Raw genomic sequence first — 27,528 nt, 5'->3', positions numbered from 1 at the left:
CAATGTTAACGGTCTGTCGAGTTCGGCATAGCTACCTGTATGTATGAGCCCCTTCACCTGAACATTAATGCTGTCATAAATGGTCAGGTGAAGTGGCCCTTGCGTGAGCGACTGCGAAACAATGTTATCACGCAAACAACACTGTGTTCATGAGTTGATTGATTACCCGTAGCTACAGGTCAAATACAGTGACCCATGGAGACATATGCGCCAGCTGACGTGCCAATGAAGTGATGTGCGTACCGGTGTTCATTGAGCATAGATTAGACTAGACTTTTAGGCCAAACAATAATCTCCAATGTTGGACCGGCAACTTCAATTGCATATTCATCATTTAAATGCGTGTGATTCAATCCCAGTAGTCACTCAAGTGGTATGTGGGTATTAGGCAGTATAACGGGTTAAGTTTTGTTTTTTTCTACCGGCGCTTATCCCTTCATAATGGGATATGCCACTGAATCGCTCCGCTGGTCTAAGCCAGCAGGTCAGCATGTTCAGAGCAGGAGGCGGTGCAATATGGGCCAAAGCAATGAGAGGGGGGACGATGTTAAACGGTTGTGATTTGTGAAGTCTATAGCCTATTGGTGGTCAGTATGGTGGTGGTCGGTGACAGTACGTTTTGTACGGTTCAGGGAAACCTGCAACGATTAGGCCTATTATAACGCGTTGTCGCATATACTCGTATAGGTATGACGATCTGGGGGTAGGCTACCGGGAGGAATTATAGCATGGGTGTGTATCTCGATGGCTATCCAATAACCATTCCGGTTTCTCTCTCCCGCAGTTGGAACTCCGTGAGAAACAGCGATGCGCGCATTAAAGGAAACGGGTATCGCGCAGACATCCGGAAAACGCATCCACGCGCCACGGCGGCTGCCTCGTATCATGTCAATATGCTCCTTTAACAATACAAAGGATTTCTTCAGGGACTTCGATTGAGATACCACACACACATGCAACTTGTCATGGGTGCGTCGACAAGGTTATTTCGCTCTGCTCCTTAACGGTTTTGGAGCGCGCTTATGCAATGAGACAATCGGGTATTAATAAATAGCCCGCTTTGATACATATTCCGACAATATGGCTGATCAGAGTAACATCCAGTCTGCCGCCTCCAAAAGCATCAGGCCGTTCAAGTCCAGTGAGGAATACCTGTACGCCATGAAGGAGGACCTGGCTGAGTGGCTGAACACGCTGTATGACCTGGATACATCGGCGGACACCTTTATGGAAGGGTTGGAGACCGGCTGTGCCCTCTGTCGGCATGCCAACAACGTGAATCGTGCTGCGCTGGACTTCCAGCTGGAGTACCCGGAGACTGCACAGTCACTGAGGATGCCCAGCAAGGATGTGGTCTTTCAGTCGCGCAACGTTGTTCCCGGCTCTTTTTTGGCCCGTGACAACATATCCAATTTCATCGCCTGGTGTCGACAGGAGCTGTGGATCAAGGATGTTCTGATGTTCGAGACCAACGACCTGGTGGAGAGATGCAACGAGAAGAACCTGGTGCTCTGCCTGTTGGAGGTGGCACGTCGCGGGGCCAAGTTTGGCATGTTGGCCCCCATGCTTATCCAACTGGAAGAGGAGATAGAGGAAGAGATCCGGGACCAGCAGAACCTGCGGGATGCGGGGGAGTCAGGGGAACCAGCAGGGGAATCAGGGAAATCAGGGAAATCAGGGGAGTCAGGAGAATCAGGGGAGTCAGTGGAGTCAGGGGAGCCGGAGATGGAGCCAAGCCCCCCTAGCAGGTGTTTCAGTCGGAAGGAGAGCGTGGATGAACCCGTTCCTCCACCTTTTGCCCATTGGCAACAGAAAAGGGTCCTGTGTGATATGCGAAACTTGGATGAGCTGGTAAGCTATAACACCATAGATGTATTAACTTACTAATAAATAAATCAAATAATACATGTTAATAAATGGCCAGGAGATAGGTTTGCTGTGTATTTCAATGCATAAAGCAATAGCATTATTATTTTGTAATTATAGGCATAATGAAAGATGAAAGATGGTGATCAAATCAAATGAATAGACTTTTATTGAATTAGTCAGATTGCATTATTCATTTAATAACCTTAACTGCATTGCTCATTAGGATCAGTCCTGGGAATTACATTTCTTAGAATTCTATAGCTTATTGCTTTCCATGCAGACACTATGAGAACAATCTAATATCATCATCATCATATTACCCATGGGCTATTGAGAATGTGCCCTGTGCCCTTGCAGAGAAGTAAACATCTTCAATGTTGAGTTCCTTGGTGGAAAAACAACTGAAGGAGCAGCAGGTCTAACCTGTATAACCTCCCAGAGTTAAGAACTGTGTCAAAAGTAAAGACCCTCTCTGCAACACTCCTCTCCATGCCATGACAATGTCAGTAGCCCTGCTCCCCTGGGGGTGTTAAAGGTGAATGCTGCCTCACACATCAGGTATTTGGCTCCTAATTCCACACATTCTCCCACACCATGGCACAGAAAGGTTAGAGGCAGCCAGTAACATCTGTCATGGATACCTCAGGGGTTAAAATGATGGCCTAGACAGGGTTGATTGATTGATTGATTGAAAACTTTATTAGAAGATTTGCAGTTGAAAGTACATATTACATACAAGGTCAACTAACAGGATAAAAACCCAAGAAAGCCACTGGCTTATTTCAATTGGGGTCCTTGATTAGTTTATGGGGTCCTTGGGTAGTTTATAAAGGAGCACTGAAATACTTTTTGTCGGGCGATTCAGTATTTACATTTTATTGTATTTTTTTCTGAGTGGGGCAGTCCCACAGTACTGACAGTACAGTATAGATTATGACAGGAAGGATGGGTGAGAGAGAGAGGAGGGATGTCATGCAGGATATGTCCCCGGCCGGAATCGAACCGGGGACCCTGCGGTTACATGGTCGACACTTAACCCGCTACGCCACCTAAGCGCCCCAGTATTTTAAACATTTTAACATACAATGAAGTCGATGGACACAACAGTGTTATATATAAGATATTACCCATGATACAGTTTGATGGTACCACTGGGCCATTGCACTTAAAGGGGAATATGGCATCTTAAGCAAGGTTTCCAACCAGTTTCCAACCAACCCCCTGGGTTGTCCAGTTCCACTGGCTGTTCCACTTATCACTGCCTGCTAGAAATACTGTTAGTAACACCGTGACTAACGGGCAGACATGGGCCAGTTGAACACGTGCTTAGGTTATGAGTGGAGAGGAGTTAATATTTGTGTGCGGATGAGCGGAGAGTGGACAATGGCAGCCTTTCACACCAGAGTTGGGAGGCACAAGGGGAGGAAGAGGGGGGGAGTGACTGTCAGCAGTCATACTCATGCACACTTGCCCTATATAGACCTCCTCAGACAGCCAAGCAACAAATGCCAGATGACACACATGAACACATGTCATATGAGAGTGTACAAGGGAGGTTTTGCACTCTATTATGTGCATCTGATCTAAAAGTTCCCATGCACTCACTCATGACTGGTAGTGCACACTATTACACTCACCGAACACTTTATTAGGAACACCCGTACACCTTCTCATTCATTCAGGTAGTGTAATGGTGTGGGGAATGTTTTCTTGACACTCTTTGGGCCTGCTAATACCAGTCAATCATCGCTTGAATGCCACAGCCTATTTGGGTATTGTTGCTGACCATGCGCATCCCTTCATGGCCACAATGTACCCATCGTCTATTGGCTACTTCCAGCATGACAATGCACCATGTCACAAAGCAAAAGGGGTCTCAAACTGGCTTCATGAACATGACAATGAGTTCAGTGTTCTTCAGTGGCCTTCCAAGTCACCGAATCTGAATCCAATAGAACACCTTTGGGATGTTGTAGAACGGGAGATTCCCAGCTTCAAAGTGTGATATTCCTCACTGATACCTGAAAAACCTGCAGGAATTGCATGATGCAATCAAGTTATCATGAACCAGAATCTCAAAGAAATGTTTCCAACATCTTGTGGAATCATTGCCATGAAGAATTGAGGTTTTGAGAGCAAAGGGAAGCAGTATTAGTATAGTGTTCCTAATAAAGTGGTTGGTGAGTGTATGTCACTATTAACATTATGAATCAAAACAGTATGACTCAGTGTGAAGACTGAGTGAACCACACACATTTCAGTCTCTTTTAATGTGTCCCTGAATCCAGTGCCTGTGTGCTGGAAAAAACTGCTTGCATCAGCAACATGAGGCTCTCAGAGAAAGAAACCAGAAGGGCACGAAAAAGAGGGGAGAGGCAGCATATAAGTCACAAGTCCTAGTATCAAAGAATATAGCATTACTGCGCTGCCCCGTTCTTGTTGATGTACCAAAGCATCCTGTTGAAATGATTGCAGCTCTTTGAAATCCATCTTTGCTCTATGGATTGGTAGAAAGAGTATTTGATTTCTCCTCTTTTCAGAATTGACCTTGGATCATTCTCCCTCTCTCTAATGACACTAAAGGCAGTAAATGCCGCCCCATTTCCGGACTTTGTGGACCAGTAAATTAACTGAAATCCTACTTCTATACGACTGGATAGGTTTCCATCCAATAACGATCAACAAACCCAGCCACTGAATCACCCCTACCCTGCCATTGTGCATCATCCACAACCTCAGTCATCAGTAATGCATTGCACTTGCCCCTACCCATCATCATCATCGCTTTCCAATATAGTAGTCTCCCAAGAGATTAGTGTCTCTGTGTAATTACTGGAAACCCTGTTGCCTCTAGTCATGAGAAATAGAGATGGAGATGGAGGGAGAGTAAGAAAGTTGTAGGGCTTGCTAATTTGATCCACAGCTGTGACATTAGCCCTATTTCCAGTGTGTAGGGCAGTCAGTCATGCAGGCAGGCCTTTTTTACCTGTATCATGCTGAGGTTGTGGCATGTCAGGATGTTTAAACTCTCTCTCTCTCTCTCTCTCTCTCTCTCTCTCTCTCTCTCTCTCTCTCTCTCTCTCTCTCTCTCTCTCTCGAAGGAAGATAAAGAGAAGAGTCCTTAGGAAAGTAACTTTTTTTTTTTTTTTTTAGCTCTTAAGCTCTGGGTTAGAAGGTCCCTTGGAAATCGGTTACCATAGTATAACCATATTGATCAAATGTCTATCCTGAAGACATTGGTTCAATGGATTGTCATAAGTAATGATCAATCAATTACAATCCAGTGTCTCTATTCATTTTTGAGTCCTGGTATTATGCACATTAATTATTAAAGCCCTATAGTGTAGTGTAATGGCAGACAAAGCCGTTTGTCTGGTGATCAGGATGCAGTCTGGGTTAAACTGACTAGTCCTGTTCTCAGATGATATTCTACTGTGCAATGATCATAGCAAGTTTGTATCACCAGGATTATAACTGTTTTTACCACCTGGTCCCACAGAATCAGAATCAGAATTGCTTTTATTACATCCAATGTACAGGTACACACAAGTTACATTATTTGGCTTTGGTTCTTCAGCATTGGCATGCAAAATGCTGTACAGGATACAATATGATGAAATGCAATGTGATACAATATACAATATAATACAGATATGATACAATACAGGTAGTCAAGTAGTAGTCAGGTAGTGTTCAAGTAATTAGGTAGTGTGCAGGTAGTCATGTCATATTTATTATTTTTGTAGTGAGAGTGTGGATGCTTTGGGGGAGACAGTTTTTTCCAGTGCATTTCCCCAGGAGCCCGATTGCTTGAGGGAAATAGCTGTTTGACATCCTCTGGATTTTTACCTCCGAGGCTACGGTACTGTTTCCCCGACAGCAGTAGCATGAACAGTTTCTGATTAGCAGACAAATGTTGGTGTGATTACTATTTTAATTTATGACAACTGTCAAATTACATGTAGATCTTACAGGTGAGGAAAAATAACTAACTCAGGGGCCTAACATCTAAAAGTTGTTTAGGTTTGGGGGCACTCACACACCCAGCCCCGTCAGTGTGTCTAGGAGGTACGATAAAATCCCAGGTAGGTGTCATATCTCAGAATCAAGTTGTATCTGTTGGCTGGAGTTAGGTCAGTACCTCTGTTTGTTTCCCTGGTTACTACAGAGCCCTCATCTAAATCCCAACAGGCTCCCACTACCCTGTCATTCAGCTCTTAATCATCACAGACACTGAGTGACGTGCCTTTCCACTCAAGGTTGAGGAAGTGACAAGCTATCCTAAGAACACTCATCTACCCACCCCCAGTTCCTACCTTATTCCGCATATTGAATAGACATTTTCTGAGATTAGCAGACATGGATAATCTTAACTCCCTGAGTGTTTCATTTGCCCTCTCCTTTAGGGCTGTCTACAATGATGTAGGTAACATCTGGCATGTGCATAGACAATGTTTATCCTTTACATTAGAGGATTCTGTCAACTATCCCATATACTGTATATCTGTATATGGTGATTCTGTCAACCATCCCGTTTCTCTTCCTCCAGCATAGTGATATGAGACTGGTGGATACGTCCTACATCCACCAACATGCCAAGAGCTATGAAAAATGCAAAACTAACTACACAAACACCCTTTCTGTGGGTTTTCTTCAGCTTGTTCTTGCTCTCTCAGCTGTGGGCTTGGAGAGCACTCAAGCCCTGGGTTTCATGGCCTACATACAGTATAAACACTGATACAGCCTTGACTACAGTATAACACCTACATTGAACATACTCAGCCATTGGCGCATATACCAGCCATATTATACATGCATTCCGACACACATGCATGCTCACGGACATTGCAGGCCAGCATGCGGCATCAAAGACAACAACTGCAGACCCTGGGTGCTTGCGTTTTGAAAGGATGCTTTTGTACGCTTTCTCTATCTCTCTTTCGTTCTGATGAAATGGCTCATGTGTCTTCTCCTTACCCTCAGGCTTCAACATTCAGCCTCTGTTTAGTTCATAAACGCACAACAACCCCCCCCCCCCCGCCGCCCATCCACAGCCCTCATCCCATCCCCCACCTACTTCCCTTAGTACCGATAAGGCAAAGAACAGTATGCTTTGTTGGTGGCAGGGGAGAGGAGAGGGGAACAGGCTGCCAGTGCTGCCAATGTGTAATCTATGGCTGTCATCTCTCACTGAGATAGACTGATGGGTCTTGAGGGGGAGACAGGAAGAGAGGCAGGCACCAGTAGAAAGAGAGAGAGAGAGAGAGAGAGAGAGAGAGAGAGAGAGAGAGAGAGAGAGAGAGAGAGAGAGAGAGACAAGGCTATGTCTTTAAGACCACTCCATTAGCCTCATGGTCCAATTCATGCATTCAGAAAGAAAGAGAGAAAGACAACAACAGATAGTATGCCTTAAGTGTCTTTACTGCACACTCTGCTAAACCCGACTGTAAGGGATTTTACAAAGAGGGAGGGTGTGAGTAAGCACTAGAGAGAGTGTGTGTCTATGTGTGAGAGAGCAGAAAAGTAGGTCATCATGGCTTGCAGTGGGTCAGGCTCATAGACTTTGCCCTGGAAGTATGTCTCAGTTTGCTGCATCACAGACATACACACACACACAATTGTGTCTATTTGTCTATTTACACAAATGTTTAATACACACTCCCTGAAAGTGTTTTCAACATGAGATCAGTGCATACTGGCTAAATGTTTTAGCATTTTAATGATGATTTATTAGTCCCATAGACTCCAATGCAGAATGTATCTCTCTCGGCCCCACATGTCATCATTCAGCAGGACACAGAGCAAAGGGCTGACTCCACATATTGTTAAGTTGTATGTTGTATTTGCTGTCATTGCACAGCCTAACAACATTACTGTGAAATCACTTGTGTTCTGTACACCGTCTGTATATATATTTATATATGATCTGGAATTGACCACTGATGTGTTTCTTCCCATAGATAGACCTGTAGAGACTGTAGATATTTCCATCTCTATACCTTGTTTCAACCCTGTTGAATAAACGTTTCAGAATTTGAATCGTAAAGTAGTCAGTTACAAAATGCAAATCTGTCACTGAACTGTGTCCTGTTTGCAATGGCAATGTGATGCATTATGACGGAGCACAGTGCAGTCAATGTTCTCACAGCCTGTTTACCTCTGGTTTACCTCTGTTCAACCTGAGTCCTCTCCCAGTCCTATTCAAAGCTCTGGGTTGCCTCTTGTTTTCCAGTCAGCAGGCTGGTCGTCATGTGGCCAGAGGACAGACTGGTATTTTCATTAAAGCTTTTTGCTGTTTTTCCCTTGAGAAAAGATGTTAACTTATTTCTCCATAGTAAGCAACAGCTGTATCTTGTCTAAAAGCTTGGACTTCTTTTGAAAGGTTCCAACAATGACCAAGTAAAGAAATGAAATTATGATTGTACACTTTATTTCAAGGCAGTAGACATTCTTTCCATATAACTAAGGGACTGGATTTAGCTCCCATTCATAACTCCAACATCCACAGCTGGTCTAGCCTGTCTGGTTGGAACACACTATAGGGAGTGTTTGTACTTGTACGCTCATGATCATTCCATCAGTGCTTCGCCCCCGGATGTTTGTTCAACTGTGTCCCTTCTTCTATATAAACGAAAGACATTCAAGAGCAACCTGAGTCCTCCCATAATACAGGTTACAAAGAAAACTGGAACTGTTTCTCTGTGTGGGGTCCAGGAGGCCAGCTCGGTATGTTTGGATTGGACCCTGAGTTGCATGAGAGGCTGGAGGCTGGAGGTGTAATCTGGAGGTGTAATCTCTCCCGAAGTCCCTAAAACGCTCCTCCCTGCCCAGCACTCCCTGGGTCCTAGGTTCACTTCCAACTATCTGAGATTCCAATGCTCATCATCATCAGGCCATTGCCTGGTTTGTGCTGGAAAGAGTCCAGTCTTTTCTAGAAACCCCCCAGTAGAAAGAAAGCGTATTAACATAAATGACTGGAATGTCTCTCCTGTTCTGCTGTTTCATGTAATTTGTTAGAGAGCTACTCATTATGTTAGATAATAGACACTCTAATCAGTCCTTCATCCCTCAGGATTTCATCTTTCTGGGGCAGGAATCAACCCCCCAAAATACCTGGGATGTGAAATCCCCTTTAGTGAGGTGTTGCATCACTCAGTTGGATTGTTGAAGTTGGGGCGTTGTCCTCTCTTTATTGAAGAGCTTGTCAGTATGTTTGTGGTCATTTCAGCTGTACTGAACCATATAAAAGCATGAAAGATCTATAAATCAGCATAGCATTTCACAGCTTTTAAGGTTCTTTCAACATGGCCAAATCTCCTCCACTCCATAGTCTGTTGAATAGTTTACTGTAGTCAACCCCTCTCTTCCCCTGCTCCCATTCCCTGTGTTTATCCCCTGGGGATGGACAAGCCGCACCCCTCGACTTATCTCCTCCATGGACTACCCTCGGACCTTTTGTGGGACAGACAGGAAGGGAATAAAACGTTGATTACCTCAAACTGAGTTGAGTATGAGACCTCAGATACGGTGTGGCCCGTATCTGAAGAAAAACAAAACATATCCTGCATCCACACCCTGCTTGGAAACAGATCCAGAAACACTCTCTTTGCTGGAGATGATCAAAGGAGAGTGTGGGTTTCAGAACATTCTCCAGATGATCTTGAGAATATTGCAGTGCAGTGCAGTCCTGGTGTTGGAGTCAGATTGTTGGGTTGAGGCTGCAGATGTAGATCTTGGTTTTTCTCTCTCTCAAACATCTGCAGCTCGGGGCTGGTATGTTCCCTCATGTGACCGGCATCCATCCATAATTCATCCACAAGCTTTTGCAGCACTCCAGTTCCACTTCCGCATGCTTTTTGCGTGACCTTGCCTTTCTCCTCCCCTAGCACTGTTCAAAATCTATGTTTAGTCTCAGGCTTGTGTGTGTGTGTGTGTGTGTGTGTGTGTGTGTGTGTGTGTGTGTGTGTGTGTGCGTGTGCGTGCGTGGGTGCATACTGTATACATTTGCTCATTCTTGAAAAGGGAATATGCACCATTTTCACAGAGGTGAAGCAACTACATTCCACAAAATGAATACTTTGCCAAGCAGGATAAGTGATATTTAAACTGATACAGAGCTCAATGGTGTTATAGATAATGTTAACATTACGCTCCGGCCGTATATGTGAATGACATTTTCATAACAGGGTTGATATCACTGTATATTTACAACCCTCAAGTCGTGTAACCTCCCTCTTCCCCCTCGAAGGAAAATGTATGACCTCAGCCAAAAGGTTTTGTGGGAGGTGTCCTTTTGGGGGACTGGAGAGGACTGAAAGCCTGTACTAAAGAAAGAAAAAGAAAACAAACTGTTCTGTTAAAAAAGGAAGGGTAAGGCTGTGTGTGTCTGTTGCCACGGTGATCTTTCCATTAACTCACTGGCTGGGGTTTTTCCAAACAGGGCTTGTCCACCTAGTGACAGAAAGACTGAGAGACTAAAAGAGACTCAAAGAGGCAGTGAGAGCAAGCAGAAGAGAAATTGCCGTCAGAGAAAGAGGGAGAAAAGGAGACATGTAGAAACTCAGTGAGAGACTGAGGTACAGAAAGAGGGACTGGTAGACAGACAATAGAGAGGGCAAGTGGGAGAGATACAAGAGGGAAGAAACGGGTGGAGAGAGAGGAGAACAGGGGGAAGCTAAGGATTAGTATATGTAGCCAGAGAGAAGCAGGTGACATGTTGATACTTAGCACTGATTCCACCCTCACTTTAATTAGTATGAGGAATAAAGACAGCTATTTTGGGAAAATAACAAGGTCTCTCCCTAATCTCTTGAATAAGCCATAATCTGGAAAATGAGCCGTTCACAGTGAGCACACCCACTCTGGCGACAAGCCTTGACAAGACTTGAACGACTGCTGTTGCTTCTTGCTACAGTAAATACGGTATAGAATACAATACAGTATATGGATGGTAACTGTATTCCACAACTGATACCTAGACCTGATCTGAATTGCTTTGTATTGTGACCTTTCTCCTTTGTGTGTTAGTGTTTACGTCTTAAGTACAGTACATGAGTCTACACACACACACGTTTCATTGTCCTTGTTCTGCTGCATCGTCTTTGTCCTCGGCTGCTCTCTCTCTCTCTCTCTCTCTCTCTCTCTCTCTCTCTATCCCTCTCTCTCTCTCTCTCTCTCTATCCCTCTCTCTCTCTCTCTATCCCTCTCTCTCTCTTTCTCTCTCTTTCTCAGTCTCTCTCTCTCTCTCCCTCTCTCTCTCTTTCTCTCTCTTTCTCAGTCTCTCTCTCTCTCTCTTTCTCAGTCTCTCTCTCTCTCTCTCTTTCTCTCTCTTTCTCAGTCTCTCTCTCTCTCTCTCTCTCTCTCTCTCTCTCTCTCTCTCTCTCTCTCTCTCTTTCTCAGTCTCTCACTCTTGGTTGACAAGTGTGCACACGCCTTTGTCTGAGAGAGATGCCAAGAATAACTTCAAAGCTGGCCACGCAGAGCCAGAGCCCATGCAACACAGGCCTCTCTTACCCCACCCTAGAGTTCTGTCTGACTTCACTGCTTAATAAGCACCCCCAGCCACACACAGCACAGCCCCAGTGCTGTCCCTCTCAACTCAAAACACATCTGGAACCACATTGACGTCATCCCCTCCCTCTGGTTTTAGTTACTTACAGCCTCACCTTATCGCCTATCAAAGGACTGTGGTCAGGAGGTTGCCGGGGCTATGTGTGATGTGTGTGTGTGTATGGTTGTGTGTGTGTGTGTGCACGCGCACTTGCTTTAGAGTTTCATTTGGCTCACTGTGTATGCTTTTAGGACTTTTCGCACTGCAGCAATGAACTCCATTAAGTGTTTCAGGCAGAGGAGGCAAGCCTTACTGTGGGTTGAAGGATGGGTGGGGCCCTCCATTACACAGCAGGTACTCCGAGGAACTCTGCAGGAAGTGTACACACACACACACACATATACACACACACATACCATAATGTACACCATATGTAGTAGAGTCATAGTGCTGTTGGCACACAGATCTCAGGACCAGAGAGGCTTTGGTCATGATGATGGAAGTGACTAAGCATGATGTCATAGGAGGAGGTGAAATGGAGAACGGGGAAGGTTTTAAAGAATGAGCTGTTTGTACTGTTTCTGCAGTTCCTTGTTCTGTAACTCTACGAGATCTCCTTTCTTTAGGTGATAAACTGGTCTCTGTTCATTCTCTCTCCAGGTACGTGAGATTCTGGGCCGCTGCTCCTGCCCAGGCCAGTTCCCCATGACCAAGGTGTCGGAGGGGAAGTACAAAGTGGGAGATTCCAGTGCTCTTATCTTCATCAGGGTACGACCTGACCACCAACCCCACCTACCCACCTGTCTGTCTGTCTCTTTGTCTGTCTGTCTGTCTGTCTGTCTGTCTGTCTCTTTGTCTGTCTTTCTGTGTGTGTGTCTGTCTGCATTAGTAACTTCTAACTTCAGCAGGCCATACCTTAACACAGGCAGTTCAAGAGTCCATGGAAAGGTTTAGTGTGTTTATCACAGCTCATAGTCATGCCTCTGTAGATTATATGGTATTGTAGTAAGAGGAGCAGTTAAACTGTTAAATATGTGTTGCATTGATAGTAGAGTACTGTAGCAGTTTCATTTAGCAGACTGTCAAATGTGTTCTTCTGCGTCTTTAACCTTTTGGAACATTATATTGACAATAGCGTTGTGTTATTTGTGTTATATTGTGTTATTGCACAAGCATGCCCTGTATAGATGTGGCAAAACAGGGACAAATCAACTGTCAAATCATCTAGCCGGTTGATTTAATCAAAGCTCACTGAACTATATACCGTACTGTGATCTCTCTCTGCCCCAGTCTGCATGGTGTTTATAATCTCCACTGATCTGACCTATTACCAGTACACTACTCCCAGCCTCCCTGGCCCAGAGAGACACAAATAGTGCTTTGGGTCATTTCCTGTGCGGGCCCTTATCTTGCCTGCTGCTTGTTGGATTGTGTCAGGGTCTCGGCCCAAAGAGTCGCCAAGCAACTCTATCTCACCCTCTGGACCACTGCAGGAAGGCTGGCTGCGGTTGATAGATCGATTTTGTTCCACTTACCTTTCATGTAACCCCACTGAGTTAATGGGCTCAACTGATATCTTTCCAAATCATATCCTTTTCCAGGAAATTTCTACCTTACTGTCAATGCTATCAATATTCCCTTGAAAGTCTAACTTCGATCCCCCCAAGTCTAAAACAGAGAGTCATGCAGGTGCTATAGAAGCATAGTGTGTATGCTAAAATGTGTGGTATGCTGTTAAATGGGGTGGCTCTGTCAAAGCTTGTCATGTGGACTCACTTGTGTGTGTTTAGCTCTCTCGTGTAGTAGTGGATTTCCAGTGTTAGAAGTGCCTTTAATGTGTAGTATGTTAAACCTGGGTGTAGTGTTTTTTTTCTAGAAGCAGGTCAAGTGTTTACCTTGAGTATAGTGGCTGTTAAAAGCATGCTGCACTTATTAGTCTAAAGCCTGTCTGGAGATTGAGTCTATGTGTGAAAGAGCCTTCTGCCTGTCAGATTAACCCTCTTCCACACTGTCCCCGCCCACTTCGATGAGGATGGCAGTGATTGCATATCCCCCAGCAGCCACTAGTGCAGCCAACACGCTTCCCTATTCATGTGGAGGGAGGAAGCGAGCCTGTTGGCAGCCACCATCAAAGCCAACAGGCCCCTATTCAGCTGCCAGGGCCTGACAAGGGACTCAAGGAGGCTGGAGGAGGAGAAGGAGGAGAGGAAGGAAATGAGGGAGAAAACGGTAGATAAATGGAGGAGAGTGAAAGAGGCGGGCATCCCCAAGGAGGTTGTCCTGTTCAAGGGAGGCTGTCCTGTACCAGGGAGGTTGTCCTGTACCAGGGAGGTTGTCCTGTTCAAGGGAGGAGTGGTTTGAGGTTTGGTACAGTATCAGCCATTAGCTCTGAGATTAATATTTCAAGGCCGATTTGGGAGGGAATTGGTTCACTCCATCCTCCAATTGTGATTACAAGTAGTCTCTGTTCGCTGTTGCCATAGAAACACGGGTTGGTTCTTTACAGTTGTAGAGAATGGGATCCCCCTGGCTGGTTGGGAAACCTGGCTCTTGCTGAGGCAGAAAGCCAGAGCTTCACTGGTCCCAGAGAATGAACTCATCCTTATGTTGCCACACAGTTAGTCATGTCAGGCACTTAACTGGGGGACCAGCTAAAGACAATAGACCTGCAGTTTACCATCACAGGACTGGCAGTTAATTAAATTGGGACAGGGGAACAGTAAAGGACTACATATTTCAGTGATTAGGCAGAAGACAGCACTCTGACAGTGGATTGGTGTATGATGGCAGGCGCTGGAGCATCAGTGTAGGTCTAGAAGCCGACATATAGTGTACTGCTGCTGACTGCTAGTGTCTGTGGTGCCTGTCTCTCCAGGGCTGGGTCCTGTGGAAGATAGGCCATGGCGCAGCGCAGCATGGCATGTGAGAGGAGTGCAGACAGGCTCCAGCCCTCACAGATGCACCCTGATGGCCCTGCCTTCCCTGCCCTCAGATACACTGGCACAGCCCCTGAAACATGTGGCTGGCAGAACCGATTATACAACCCTGAGAAGAGGCCGCAGCCACGGGACAGTCACATCAGGCTTAATGTACTGGCTCTACTCAAGCTGCATCTGCCTGAAGGGCAGAGAGAGACTCTATGGGCCTTGTACTCTGGGTCTGTGTGTGCCTCAGTGAACAGAGGAGCGTAGGAGGTAGAACCACCAACCCCCATAGCACTCTGCTCCTCTCCTCTAGCTGAAATCACAGCAAAGAGGGGGCTGGGGGTTGGATGAGTTGTTACCATGCTAATTCACCCCCCTTCTCTCTGAAAGCACAGGGAAGCCAGCTGAGAGGGGGGGGGAGAGAGAGAGAGAGAGAGAGAAAAAAAGAGTGCCTTTCATAGCAGTGTGGCTCTTATTCTCCCCTCTTCTTTTAATTGTGTGTTGGCATGGCGATGAACAGTGCTCATAATGGCAGCCGCTGGGGGTCATGTGGGAGAAGAGGGAGATATGGGGGAGGGGGGGTGAGGGGACACAAGCAGGGGATGCAGGCAGGGGTACATGGGAGTGTTACGTAACTTTGGGGGCAGGAGGAAGGGATTCATGGCAACCGCTCAGCATGCTGTCCCACTTGTAGGATTTGCATATCTATTGACTCAATCTGCAGTCTGTGTGGCATTGCAGTGTGTCAATGGATTTCCCGGTCAGTTCTGTTTTGAAGCTGTGTGTGTGTGTGTGTGTGTGTGTGTGTGTGTGTGTGTGTGTGAGTGCGCGCGCGTGCGTGCGTGCGTGCGTGCGTGCATGCGTGCGTGATGGTGCATGTGTTGCTGGAGGCCAAGTTTGTGCATGTCTTAAAGCCTTGTCGTATTCTCTGTCTGTCCTCAGGTCCTTCGTACCCATGTGATGGTGCGTGTTGGCGGGGGCTGGGACACATTGGAACACTACCTGGATAAGCATGACCCCTGCCGCTGTGCTGCGTTCGGTGAGGTCACTTCTTGTTCCCAACTAGCTTGTTACAAAACAGGCTCATTGTTCACACATCTCATTCTCATCAACCTCATAGCTAACTTGTTTTACAATTGTATCCATTTGAACAGCACAGTTATATTTGATAGAATGGAATAGTGCTGAAGCACACAGTGTAATGCTTACACATCCATGTTATGATAATAAGACCATTTCCTTATGCTCTACAGTTCATTGTCCCAGTCTTCATACTGCAATTGTACCTAATCCATGTCAATGACCTCATAAACATGACACAACACCTGTTATAACCATACATATCAGTTAATGTTCACCCTATCTCAATAGGCCATACTGAAATACTGCCCAGTGTCAGGGTTTTGAAGCCTCAGGGTGGGAACATCACATCTTTAACGAATGAGTCCACACGGCTGCCAAAGTGATGATGTCAGTGGCCTTGTGTCTAGACAGCTGACGCTATAGTAATGCTTGGTGTTGCATTTCACCATGAGAGGTCACAAACAATATAGATGTAACAGGTTTTACAGATCTTCAGCGTTGCAAAACTGCACGCCAACAGTCAAGATCAGTTTTTCAGCTTATCATTCATCTAACTGCATTGGTCAGACAATAAGGGTTTATTTCCATACTGGAGAGATGTCAGAAGACATGCATAATCCTCTGTCACTAGCTGTGAGAGGCTGTTGCTAAGTACTATGATCCCCAGTGCATCTATTTCTATACTGATTGATGTCTGTTGTCTTTTCTGATACCCTGGCTGTTTGCACAGGCGCTCTGGTTATCTTTGGTGTCTGACCATCCTAACCATGTGTCTGTCTGTGTCTGGTCCCTGCAGCTCACCGCTACCACCAGGCCAAAGCCAGCGGTGCCCACAGCAAGTCTTCCAGCGCCCACTCCTCCCGCTCCACCAGCCCCGGCCCACACTGGCGCAACGAGGGCATCGCTCCCTACAAGCCTCCTACCGACAGGCGCTCTCTGGAACCTCCCTGTGCCCCATGTGCCCCTTCCTCAGCCACCCGGCCAGGGCGCTCCCACCACCCCTCTCACTACACCGAGCTAGACTCCAGCGTTGGACGCACCCCCGCCCTACTCCCACGTCCACCACGGGACCGCTCTGAACCCCGTCATTTCAACCCTCTCAGGTGAGTGTGTATATGTTGTGTATGACAGGGTTCCCGCGCTGGTCTTAAAAAGCCGTAAAGTCTAAAATCCAGCAATCCGATTTATAAGGCCTAAAAAGGTCTTCAATTTCAGTTATTCGGTCTAAAAATGAGGTGCTAGGTATAACAAATTTGATTAGCTTATCCTGCAAGGAAATCAGTCCGACCACATCTATTTACGTGGAAATGAATCAAGCTGGAACCAAAAAAATACCAATTTGCTTCCTTTTTTGTCTGTATGGCAGTGAAATCCCTAATTTCATCACCTCGAGGATGACAAAAAGCTATCATATGGTGTCTAAAATTATATTCAAAATTATATAAAATTATATTCAAAGAGGTCAAAAAAGGGTCTAAAAAGGTTTTAAGGTTTGACTTCTTGAAACTTGTAGGAACCCTGGCATGATGATCATGAATTAGTCTCCACCGACTGATCCTTCTTTCGCGACCAACTGTCATTAAATCTCTCACTCTTTCATTCACTCACTCACTCACACACACACACACACACACACACACACACACACACACACACACACACACACACACACACACTACACACACACACACACACACACACACACACACACACACACACAATAGAGTCAGGAAGCGGCAGATTACACCAGTAAGATTTATTTAATCTCAGGTGGCATTCCCCTGGCACAGCCAAGCCTACCCAGCTATCCCACTCTGCCTCCTGGTGGCCTGATGGAACCCAGACACCTTAGGTGAGGGTGCTGCTGTCTCCCCCCCCCCCCCCCCCCCCTCCCTCACTCCCCCTCTCTTCTGCTATGGCTGAGTTAATTACACTAATGACTGGCTGAACTTGGATGAGATTCAACATTGTTGCTGTTGATGTTTCTCTTCTCTCTTTCCAAGGCACTGAGCTGATGGAATGAATTAGGCTTTTCTCTACAGGGAAATGTTTTCACACATTGTTCTCCCACTATACAGTCATACAGTGTGCTCACACTGTAGTGTCAGGACACTCAGCATATTGGCATGTTATGGCCCATAAAATGGCCCATAAAATGTGTAGCTGGATTGTAAAAGGGATAAATGTCCTCTGCTCTCCTCATAAGGTCCGTTGAGTGTTGAGCTGGTCTCACAACACATACCTCCCTCATACGTCAGTGCGTGGAGGCGCCATTGTTTAACACAATTAGAATCTGAGGGCTTGTTTACTTTGGTTCCTGGCCAATGAGTGGTTCAGTTTCCGGAGTGTGATGGCTCAGGCTTGGCGTCATGGCAGACACAGGCGAGAGGCCTGCTGGTTAACCCCTTCAGGGTGGGTCAGTACCTTCAAGTGCACCAGACTAAATAAGGCCTAATCTGAACCCCCCCCCCCCTCCCAGATCGTTCAGTGATGGAAGTAGGTCAACAGGTGGGCTAATCTGGGAGAGAAAACCCCATGTGGTCTCATGTGTCCAAGGCTGACATGAGAATGCATCAGTATGTCACTGTTAACTAACTTTCCAAAGCCTCCAAAGTCTCCAAAGTAATTTTTGTTTACTTTGACCCCATTGTGTATTTTAGGAAGAAGACAATGTTAATTAAAGCATTTCAATAAAGTGTGGGGATATAATACAGGATATTGCATTACTCCGACAAATACTATCATGTGGCCTATGTGACAGCTGCTGGTGAAAGTGGGAACAAGTTGGCAACTGACCAAATGTTCTGACTTTTATTCAGAAAAATGTAAATAAATGTCAACGCTGTTGAAAATCAATGACACACTCGCTAGTCAACTAACACAGCTTGTTTTGTGAGCCTGCTAACAATGTAAAGTAGTGTTATAGTTAACTAGGTAGCAGTGGGGATTACTCACCGAATCCATTGCATTGCAGTATTTTGGCTTGACTAGCGAGTTTGTGTTGTGATTTTCAACAACGTTGAAATGTATTTCCGTGTTTCAAAATAAAAGTCTGAACATTTTGATCGGTTGCCGACTTGCGGCCAAAATGACCAGACCGTGTCACATATTATGGCCACTGCTACAGAGTGCTATGGATAGTGTTAGACTTGTAGTAAGAGTAAGTTATAGAGTGTAGCTGTGAGAGATGGTTGGTTGTCCAGAGGGGCGTGACAGTGGAGTGGTATGGTGAGCTCTGGGAAGGGGTCAGTAAATCTACAGGGCCTATAATCCTGCCCCCACTTGTATTGCTCTCATCTTCCCTGTAATCCCTCAGCCTGATACAGACCACTGTTCCGGGAAGCACCCAGCTCTACCATACACGTCAGTCAGTAAGTCTGTGTAGCAGCAGGCAGGGGGGGGGGGTTCTAATGACCCCTGAATGTCGCAGGTGAAAGGTCACGTCATGGATTGGAGGTAGACTGTGTTTACAGTTCCAGGGTAGTGGGTGGAGTTGAGGCAGAGGCAAAGGCAGTGCCGAGGTGATACAGTATTACTATGGGGGACTTGATGGTGGGAACAGTTAGGAAGTTGGTTTTCTCACACTTCAAATATTCAAGAAGGTAACAGAAAAACACATAGAATGTATCCTGCATGTATAATATCTAAGTATATATTAGTTACTGTCTTTCTCTCTTCCTCTGTATGATGTAGATCTAAGGAATCATTGTTGCCAGTGACGAGGCGCATGTCAGGGGACAGCGACTCCTCTACAACCTCTTCTAAGGGAGGAGGAGGGGGAGGCCGTGTCTCTCTCGGGGGCGCCAGGCGCTCCGGAGAGGAGGTGGTTCTACTAGTCAACCGCAAGGAGGGGAGACATGTGATCGAGAGGACCGGAGCAGACGGTCAGATCCCAGCCCTGCGCCCCCCGATGCCTCGTGCACGCAGCCATTCCAGAGAACGCCCTGTCCCCATACTCAAACCTAGCCCACCACAGGGCCCCTCTGACGGGCCCAGGGCCACCCGCGGAGACAGGGGCCGCTCTCTGGGGCCCGAGGAACCGAGGAGACTCCAGGCCCCGCGCTCACATAGCCAGGGGAAGGTGCCCAGCAGGAGTCGACCCAACGACGCCAGCCCTGGGCCCTCCCCTCGCCACAGGGACCCCCAGCCCCCATCTTCAGACAGACGAGAGGACCTGAGAGCCAAACAAGTGCCCCCCGCCTCCCCCAGACTCGGTGGAGGTTTCTCCAGGAGGCAGTCCTCCTCCTGCTCCAGCTCACCTATCAAAGGGCTTCAGAGCAGCAGCCCCAGTAAGAAGGCCACAGTGACTCCCAGGCCACCCGCTCCACGCTCTCCCTCTATGGGGAAGGGCAGCAGGCTTCTGCCCCCCGTCTCCCAGACCGGCAGACGCTCTCCTCACTCGTCCTCCCGCTCTTCTCATCACCACGGCCCCCGTTCCCCCCGGACCTCCCACGGCCCTCGGTCCACTGGGCGGGGCCACCGGGGGTGGGCTGGCGCTGAGTGCCAGGAGGTTGAGGAGGAGGCTCTGGGCTTCGGCTTCCAGATGCTTCCCAACCTGGACCCCCAGAAGGAGCAGGACCTCTACCGAAGCTTTGAGGCTGAGTTCCTGGCCAACACGCAGCATGTCAGAGGAGGGCCCAGCAGAGCCCCAGGAGGGTCTGTCTCCTCACACCCACAACAGGGGATCCTCACAGCCCCTGCACCTGCTGACCTTAATGTCACTGACTCTGCCTACTCCTCCTCCAACTCCTCCTCCAACTCCACCTCTTCCTTCAAAGTGGGAGCTCTGCCTGACCTCCGGGAGTCCAAGAGGACTAACCCACGCCACTGCTCTCTGGAGGACATCCTGGCCCCACTGCATGGCCACGTCCCAGGTGGACTACCCAATGGTGGGCACACAGAGCCGGAGCGCTGGGGCGGGCGTGGTGGAGGTCTCAGGAAGCTCCCTGCCATTTCCAGCTCCATGGAGGAAGGGGAGCCTCTGTCCTCCCTGCCTGGCCTGAGAGACTCAGAGCTCGGTAGCACGCTGAGCCATCCCCCCTCACAACCCCCTTTCCACACTAGGAACATGAATGGAGGCGTTCCATCTGAGGTGTTGATGGAGAGCCAGCAGGATCAGCTGGGCTGGGGTTCAGGGCCTGACGGAGATGTCCCTCCGGAGGATCACCAACCAAGCTTCCCCTATGACCTGAAAGAAGGAGACCCCACCGACGATCTGCCACCTCCAGAGTCTTGTCCCTCACCCCTGCCTCTGCCCCCATCTGAGGACTGCTCCTTCCAAGAGGACTCCTCCAGTGAGAGCTCCTCCATGTGCTTCAGCCTGAGTGATCCACGCTCTGAGGGCTCCTCTCCCCCACCTCCACCTCCACCCCTGGCAAATGGGGACGGAGATGGGGGTGTGGTCCTTAGGCAGAAGAGGGGGCAGAAGAAGTCTGAAAGGGTGCCCTCCATCTACAAGCTCAAGCTAAGACCCAGGATCAGACCCCGCACTGACAACCGGCCAGAGAACAGCCCCTCACGCATCCCTACCCCAGTCAGCTACAGAGATCTGCAGACACACAGCAATCAATCACCCCACCACACCCCGCCACTGTCCCCTCAGAGCTCCCGTTCAAATGGCCACCCAGCCTCACGCAAGGCCCTTCACCAGGCCTTCACTGACCTGATCCACCCCCAGCCATGCTCTCCTGCCATGGGCAACAGGGAGCGCTCAGGGAGCCTGGACACCGAGGCCTGGATGTAGCACAAAACTGATGATGGTAATGATGACACAGTATGGTCTGATGTCATTGGAAAACTGACTACTGTCAAAAAACACTGGAGTTGGGGCTACAGACTGTTTTTAGAGCATGGCGCACATGCTCTATGTTTATCATGTAGCCTGGCCCATCTCCATCTTTAATTGTAGGGGTTTCAGTATCCCTTTGTATTCTTTGCACTCTAAGCCTAATTATTTATTACCAAAGGATCAATCCAGACTTTTATTTTAGTGTAATGGCTTTATTGTTAGTATTGGTTAGCTTTGGTCAATCATAAGGTGTCTAATATAAGACATTGTTGTGAAAACCCCATGTTTGCTGCCACCATAGAGAGAGAGAGCATATGTGCTGTCATATGCATGGCTGAGGGGCATGGTGAAGTGCCAGGGCTATGAGGAGAGAACCCCAGGAGCAGTGACGTGAACACTGTCATGGAGTCAACTGCATGGAGTCAGTCCCTCTTGTGGACAGAGTACGCTATAGCATCTTTGCCTTGATTGTCAAAATACCAGTAGGAAAAATGCTCCATTAGGATTACTCTCTCTCTCATTCTCCATACAGTCAATCAACCCTCTGCTGATAATCTCCTTTTGTCAATATCTTCGATCGATACAGATCTTATATGTATTATACTCAAACACAGATACAATACTGTAATACTGTTCTTCATTGACAATGGGCTTATACAGTACACACTACGTAATCCACATGCGCACTACTGCTCATCGTTCTCCACCAACCCCCCTACATCCATTGCCATAAACGTTTGTATGATTTCACTTTTTCACTGCCAGTCCATGTGGCCCTGATTAAGCAGTGTTTGTTGATTTATTTGTAGGCTTTTAGTGTGAAAATATATGGTGTAAGATTTTAACATTATTTTCTATGTTTGAACAGCAGTCTGGGATAAGAGTAAGATTATATGAATCTGAATGCTTATATAATGCGTCATTGTCACTGAAACAGCAACGTTGAGTTCTTCCAATGACCAATGTCTTATCCTGAAAGTCGACACTAAAATATGTGTACAAAAGATGAATGTGTAAATTTGTGTACATGTGTATATAGTATACATGTACATGTACATGTATACTTTCAAAAAGATGTGGGTATAGTGTATATACTGGTATTGTAAAATGTGTATATATTAGATGGATGGATTTCTATGCTGCCTTAGCTATGCAATATTGCTGTTGGAAATGCCTTGACAATTCCCTTTGCCTTAAAATGTGTGTGTGTGTGTGTGTGTGTGTGTGTGTGTGTGTGTGTGTGTGTGTGTGTGTGTGTGTGTGTGTGTGTGTGTGTGTGTGTGTGTGTGTGTGTGTGTGTGTGTGTGTGTGCGTGCGTGCGTGCGTGCGTGCGTGCGTGCGTGCGTGCGCGTGCGTGTGTGTGGGTGTGTGCGTGTGTGTGTGTGTGTGTGTGGAGTGGGGGGGTATACAAGAGAACATTAGTGCCCAACACCCATTAGCTCTATTGAGTGTAACTTCATTGCCATTACGACCAGTTTCTCAAAATGTAGAATTGTTCAATGTAAGTGGATGCACCTAGTTAGATGAATGCTCTACTCTTGTCTAAATGGAATGAGGGAACCATTGCCAATAATGAACCTTACTGTGAGACTTTCACATTGAGACTTTCACATTAATAGCAGTCAAAAACCACAGATTTCCATACCCAACTAAGGAGAGATTGATTAAAAAGCATAATTCTTTGATTTCAATACTCTATGATGGATACATAGAACATCATTCATCAACCATGTCTCTCATGCAATAATCTGCAGTGACATCTAGTGGTTGAATTTGTTATTTAATTTGTTCTTTTTTTTAATTTATGCTGTAAATGTATCCTGGATTGATGGGGAAGTAGATGATTATGATGTTATACGGGAGGCATTTTTATGGCTTAACGATATGGCTGGGTTTTGCTTGAGTGGCTGTATGTGTACGAGCACATGAATAATGGATAACGTCTCAAGTTTTGATGCTTGCCTAATAGATAATTTCAATAGCAAAGTGGGACAGGGTTGTGATGCTTCTGCTGTGGTGGTTGCACTTTAACAGGGCTGTTGAACTTGTAAAACCCCTATGAAGGGTTTCACAGTGGATAGGCAAGGACTGTGCTGCAGTGAATGGATGTCATCAATAGAGTGGAAAGAGTTTGTGTGTGTGAGTGTGTGTGTGTGTGTGTGTGTGTGTGTGTGTGTGTGTGTGTGTGTGTGTATTTGTGTCTTTCAGTGAAGTGAATTTCAGTGTAAACTCTTTAGGTTTATGGACCAAGTGTCCAGTTTGGGAAGTTGGGTTGAAAATAAGAAGGGAGTGATGTTGGTCATATTTATTTATTTATTTATGAATCGAAGCCTTATTGGTCTCGAGTGACAGCTGTAGCTCTAAGTGAAACTAAATGGGCTATATGTAGAGAAAAGGGGGTGAGAAGGGCCCAAAAAGATTTACATAAATGACACATGACGAATCTCACTACAACCATTGGACTGTGCATGTGTGGTGATCTATTTTTTAGTGATGCACAAGGTTCAAGGGACCGTACCAATGTCTGCAGACACTGAGACCAGGGGGTATACACTAAACTCTGCTTCTGAACATATTTCTCATACAGTATATCTCTTTCCTTTGGTTTGAGAACAAGAAAGATTACTTTTATGATTTTACGTCTTATCATGCCAATTCATTTCCACCCATCAACCAAATAGTTACAATACACCAGTTGCCGTTATCTGCTTCTATGATACCCTGATTCCTCCATTTTTGCCTCGTACTCGCTATGTAAAGGGAGCACTCTTGAAAGGAAAATCGCCTGTTCAACTAGCCAACTTTTATTACTTCTACACATTAAAGAGACGTCTCGACACATACATAGTACACTGTTTAGCCTTTAAATTGCTCAAAGATACCATTACATTTTTATATTGAACCTCCATTGCCATAAAAAGGCTCTAATGTTAGCATTTTCCATTACTATCCATGATGAATTTGAATTCTCCCCTGACAGACCGATATACTGTATCTATGGCTCTGCTCTGAGCTTCTGACCCTATGAGAAGTTTAATCATTTAATTGAATTGCTTTTACATGTACGTGTCTGTTTAAAATATTACTTGTTTTCAAGTTTTTGAATGATGGAATATTTTAGAATATTGAAATATGCATGATGGTGAGAGGGGTGTGAGAAAAGGGTTGCATCAATAGTGTGAGCTTTTGCTGACTATGTTGAAGCAAATCATGGTGTAATGGGTATGTCATTTAAGATTTTATTGCAAATCTTGTTAAACTTTCTCAGAAGGGTACAAAGTTGCATGTCAGCTCTTTTGTATTCTTGTTTTTTGTTCGCTATTTGTAAATGTCATGACTCACCCACTTGTCTCTTTATCTCTCTTTTATCTTTGAAAAAAAAAAAAGGCATAATAAAAAGTATCTAAATGAAACTGAGCTTCACATTAAATTTGAATGTCCATCAGAATTTATTTCATTGTTGTTTAAGCGTTATTATGTTATGTTTTCTTATACAATGGCAATTACATGTACTGATGAGTGCTTGGCATTGTGGAATTTGTCTGTATTAAATAGCAAACTGCAATATCAAGACTTCACTGTTCCATGAAAATGAATCGCTGTCAAGTTGTTCTTGTAATAAACATGTTCCTCTGATTTTTTTTTCAATTCTTTTTTTGTATGGTCTCTTATCACTTTTGAAAGTAACTTTTGAAGTAACTTTTAGGGCTGTGTTAAAAATGTAATTGCCCAACTGTTCTGCAGTTATGGAAGAAGTAGTCTAGATGCTGGCGACTTTATGGTAAAGTAAATTTGTTTATGCACTATAATATTTGAAACACCATTTGGGATGATTACACAGCGTAGGATGGGACAGGATAGGAGACTGATTGATTGATTGAATTGATTGAAAACTTTATTAGAAGATTTGCAGAAGTAGGTACATGAAAGTACATATTACATACAAGGTCAACTAAAAGGATAAAAACCCAAGAAAGCCACTGGCTTATTTCAATTGGGGTCCTTGATTTTCAATTCATCGTTACATGTAAGACAGACAGGAAAAGAAAAATAAATAAATAAATAAAATAAAAATAAAAAAATAAAAAAGATAAATAAATAAATAAAAAAAATAAAATAAAAAAAAAGACACACAGACAATGGCACACTTAATTTTCTTTTGATGCAGAAGTTTCGTACGTTTTTAGATAGGTAGACAATGTTTTCATCTATATATCTACAATTTCTAGTTTTGGATAAGCCTATACGGTAACTTTATTCTAAAAACACATGACAGATGTATATTCATATAAAGAATAAGAATGTATAAAACAGGCTGTGGTTATAGATACAGCCCACAGCCTAGGGGTAGATATAAACAAACATTTCTGATCTAGATTAGAATGATCACACTCATCACAACATCTTATTCGCTTATTCTCACAAAATAAAAATGTGTCATTTTATAAAACATAGTTAGCCTACTTTGTCTGCTTTTACCACCTAAACATTCGAGTACACTGATAAAATAGCCTTAGTGCGGAAGTCGGAAGTTAAATCATATGATGGTGATAGCTGTTCAGTGGGAGGGAACGAAGGCCACATTAAACACACACGTCGCTAGCTACGGTAAGGCTGTCATGACCATTTTCTCCTCAATTTCATTGTGTGTAGTGTCTTTTTTTAACTTCAGGAGGTACGTTAATTCTGTTGGGTTGGAATTTAAAAATAGTTCGATAGATTAAGAGCTTAACTATCCCGGCCAAGGCTTCCTTAAGCCTCTACTTAGAAGGTCATGTCTTACTAGCCACTCTGAAGGCAGAGCCTCGGCTAACAGTTAGCTAGCAGGCTAGCTAGTGGAGCAGGTCTGGTTGAACGGCAGCTCCATTCATCAGCGCAGTCATGGAATGGGCTAATCAATTATGCGTGAGTGATCAACCATCAGCTGAACATCGTGTTAGTTTGAAGCGTAATATGTGTTGTTACATTTAGATTTGATATACAATTGCTTTGGCTGAATGATAGACTTGCTTTAAATGCCTAGCTTAGCTACCATCCGGGCTAGTGTCAGGTAGTGGTAGAAGTTAGTAACATGGCTAGCTAGCCGCCTTACCATGACGGAGGTGGAGTGTAGTAAATAGTTAGCTACTACATTACTGTATTATAATAAGTATGACTTATCTAAGTGAGTTATATAAAAGTCACAGTTGCTAGTTATCCATCCAAATATTGTGTGAGTGTGTCCTTATTGCAACCTATGTTATTAAGCTAGCTAGCCGGCTAATTGCCTGGGTGTTGTTGGTCCTGTTAGCTTGTGTTGTGTTTTTGACAGCTGTCAAATTGTGTGGCTTAATTTGTCTAATCGATGACAATCGATAACTATAACTAGCAAGGCCGTTTCCCCTCCAATGCAAGCCCCCTCTTGTACATCTGAATACAATCATTCTTTATTTTTTTATTCAAAGAAAACAGCAAATATGTTGTTCCTCACGCAACGTCAGCGTTTACATTTGTACTTGACAGGTGCCACATAGCAATTGAATATGCATCTGAAGTCCACTTTGATTACTGGTATCATGGTCTATGACAATTGTTTAAGAATATCTGGATTGGCAATTTGCACTCTGCAGTATCACTGTTGGCGCAAGAGGTGATACTATGCCATGCTAGTAGCAGTCGCATTCTTTCTTTCTTGTTTTATTGTGATTTTCTTTGATATGTTTTCTTTGCAGACATATTTTGGATTATGAACGGTTGGACTGAATTCGTTTACTGTTAATGTTTGGTGGAAATATTAGACAATGAAGTGACAGAAAGAGACTGCCATCATTATCTTCATGTTATAAGACCCATAATTATCCAAACCAATTGTGTTTGTTATGAAGTTGTTGGAAGTGAATCCAGTGAAATAAATAAGAGTGATGCAATTACTGGGGCTTTGTAAAGATGGCTAGTTTCCAGTGTTGCTTTTAGTGTTGAGGAATATGTTTTTTGTATTTTTTTTGAGTGGAAGACCTTTCACAGAGAGGTAATAGAGGATCAAGTGTGGAATTCAACAACAGGAAATGGATATCGCTGTGTGCTGCAGACTGTGATTCTGTGGTATGGCCCCCGAGGGCAGATACAGTCAGTCAGGCTGATTGAGTATGTGCTGACCAACAGGGTTTTAAAGGTTGTTTTTATTGGTCAACCTATGTGTTTTTACAGTCTCCATTGTGTTATCCATAGAAGAAGAAAAATCACAGCAAACTGTCCAAGAAATGTAGACAGGACTTCCTCCTTTTCTGCTTGCACTTGCACTTCTAGCGTTTCCTGTCTCCTTGGTAGATCCCTCT

The 27,528-nt window shown here is 45.2% G+C and overlaps 2 protein-coding genes across 2 annotated transcripts in view; both read left to right on the top strand.

The window, feature by feature from the left end:
- Positions 1-1,080: 1,080 nt before the first annotated feature.
- Positions 1,081-21,169, top strand: gas2l1 (growth arrest-specific 2 like 1; the record flags this gene model as incomplete). Its single annotated transcript, XM_080530840.1, has 5 exons — positions 1,081-1,851; positions 12,080-12,187; positions 15,286-15,382; positions 16,223-16,529; positions 19,120-21,169. The coding sequence occupies 5 exons, from the start codon at positions 1,081-1,083 to the stop codon at positions 21,167-21,169; spliced, it is 3,333 nt and encodes a 1,110-aa protein (XP_080386966.1).
- A 4,615-nt stretch (positions 21,170-25,784) lies between these two features.
- ap1b1 (adaptor related protein complex 1 subunit beta 1) overlaps positions 25,785-27,528 on the top strand; it is a 28,129-nt gene continuing 26,385 nt past the window's right edge. The window contains exon 1 of the mRNA XM_080530888.1: positions 25,785-25,822. The gene's annotated coding sequence lies outside the window, so the exon portion shown is untranslated. The remainder of the gene's footprint in view (positions 25,823-27,528) is intronic.

The sequence above is a fragment of the Nansenia antarctica genome (genome assembly GCF_963989245.1).
Source record: "Nansenia antarctica genome assembly, chromosome: 5".
Lineage (NCBI taxonomy): Eukaryota > Metazoa > Chordata > Actinopteri > Argentiniformes > Microstomatidae > Nansenia > Nansenia antarctica.
Note: the sequence above shows the minus strand (reverse complement) of the source record. Positions and strands in the feature narration are given on the sequence as shown.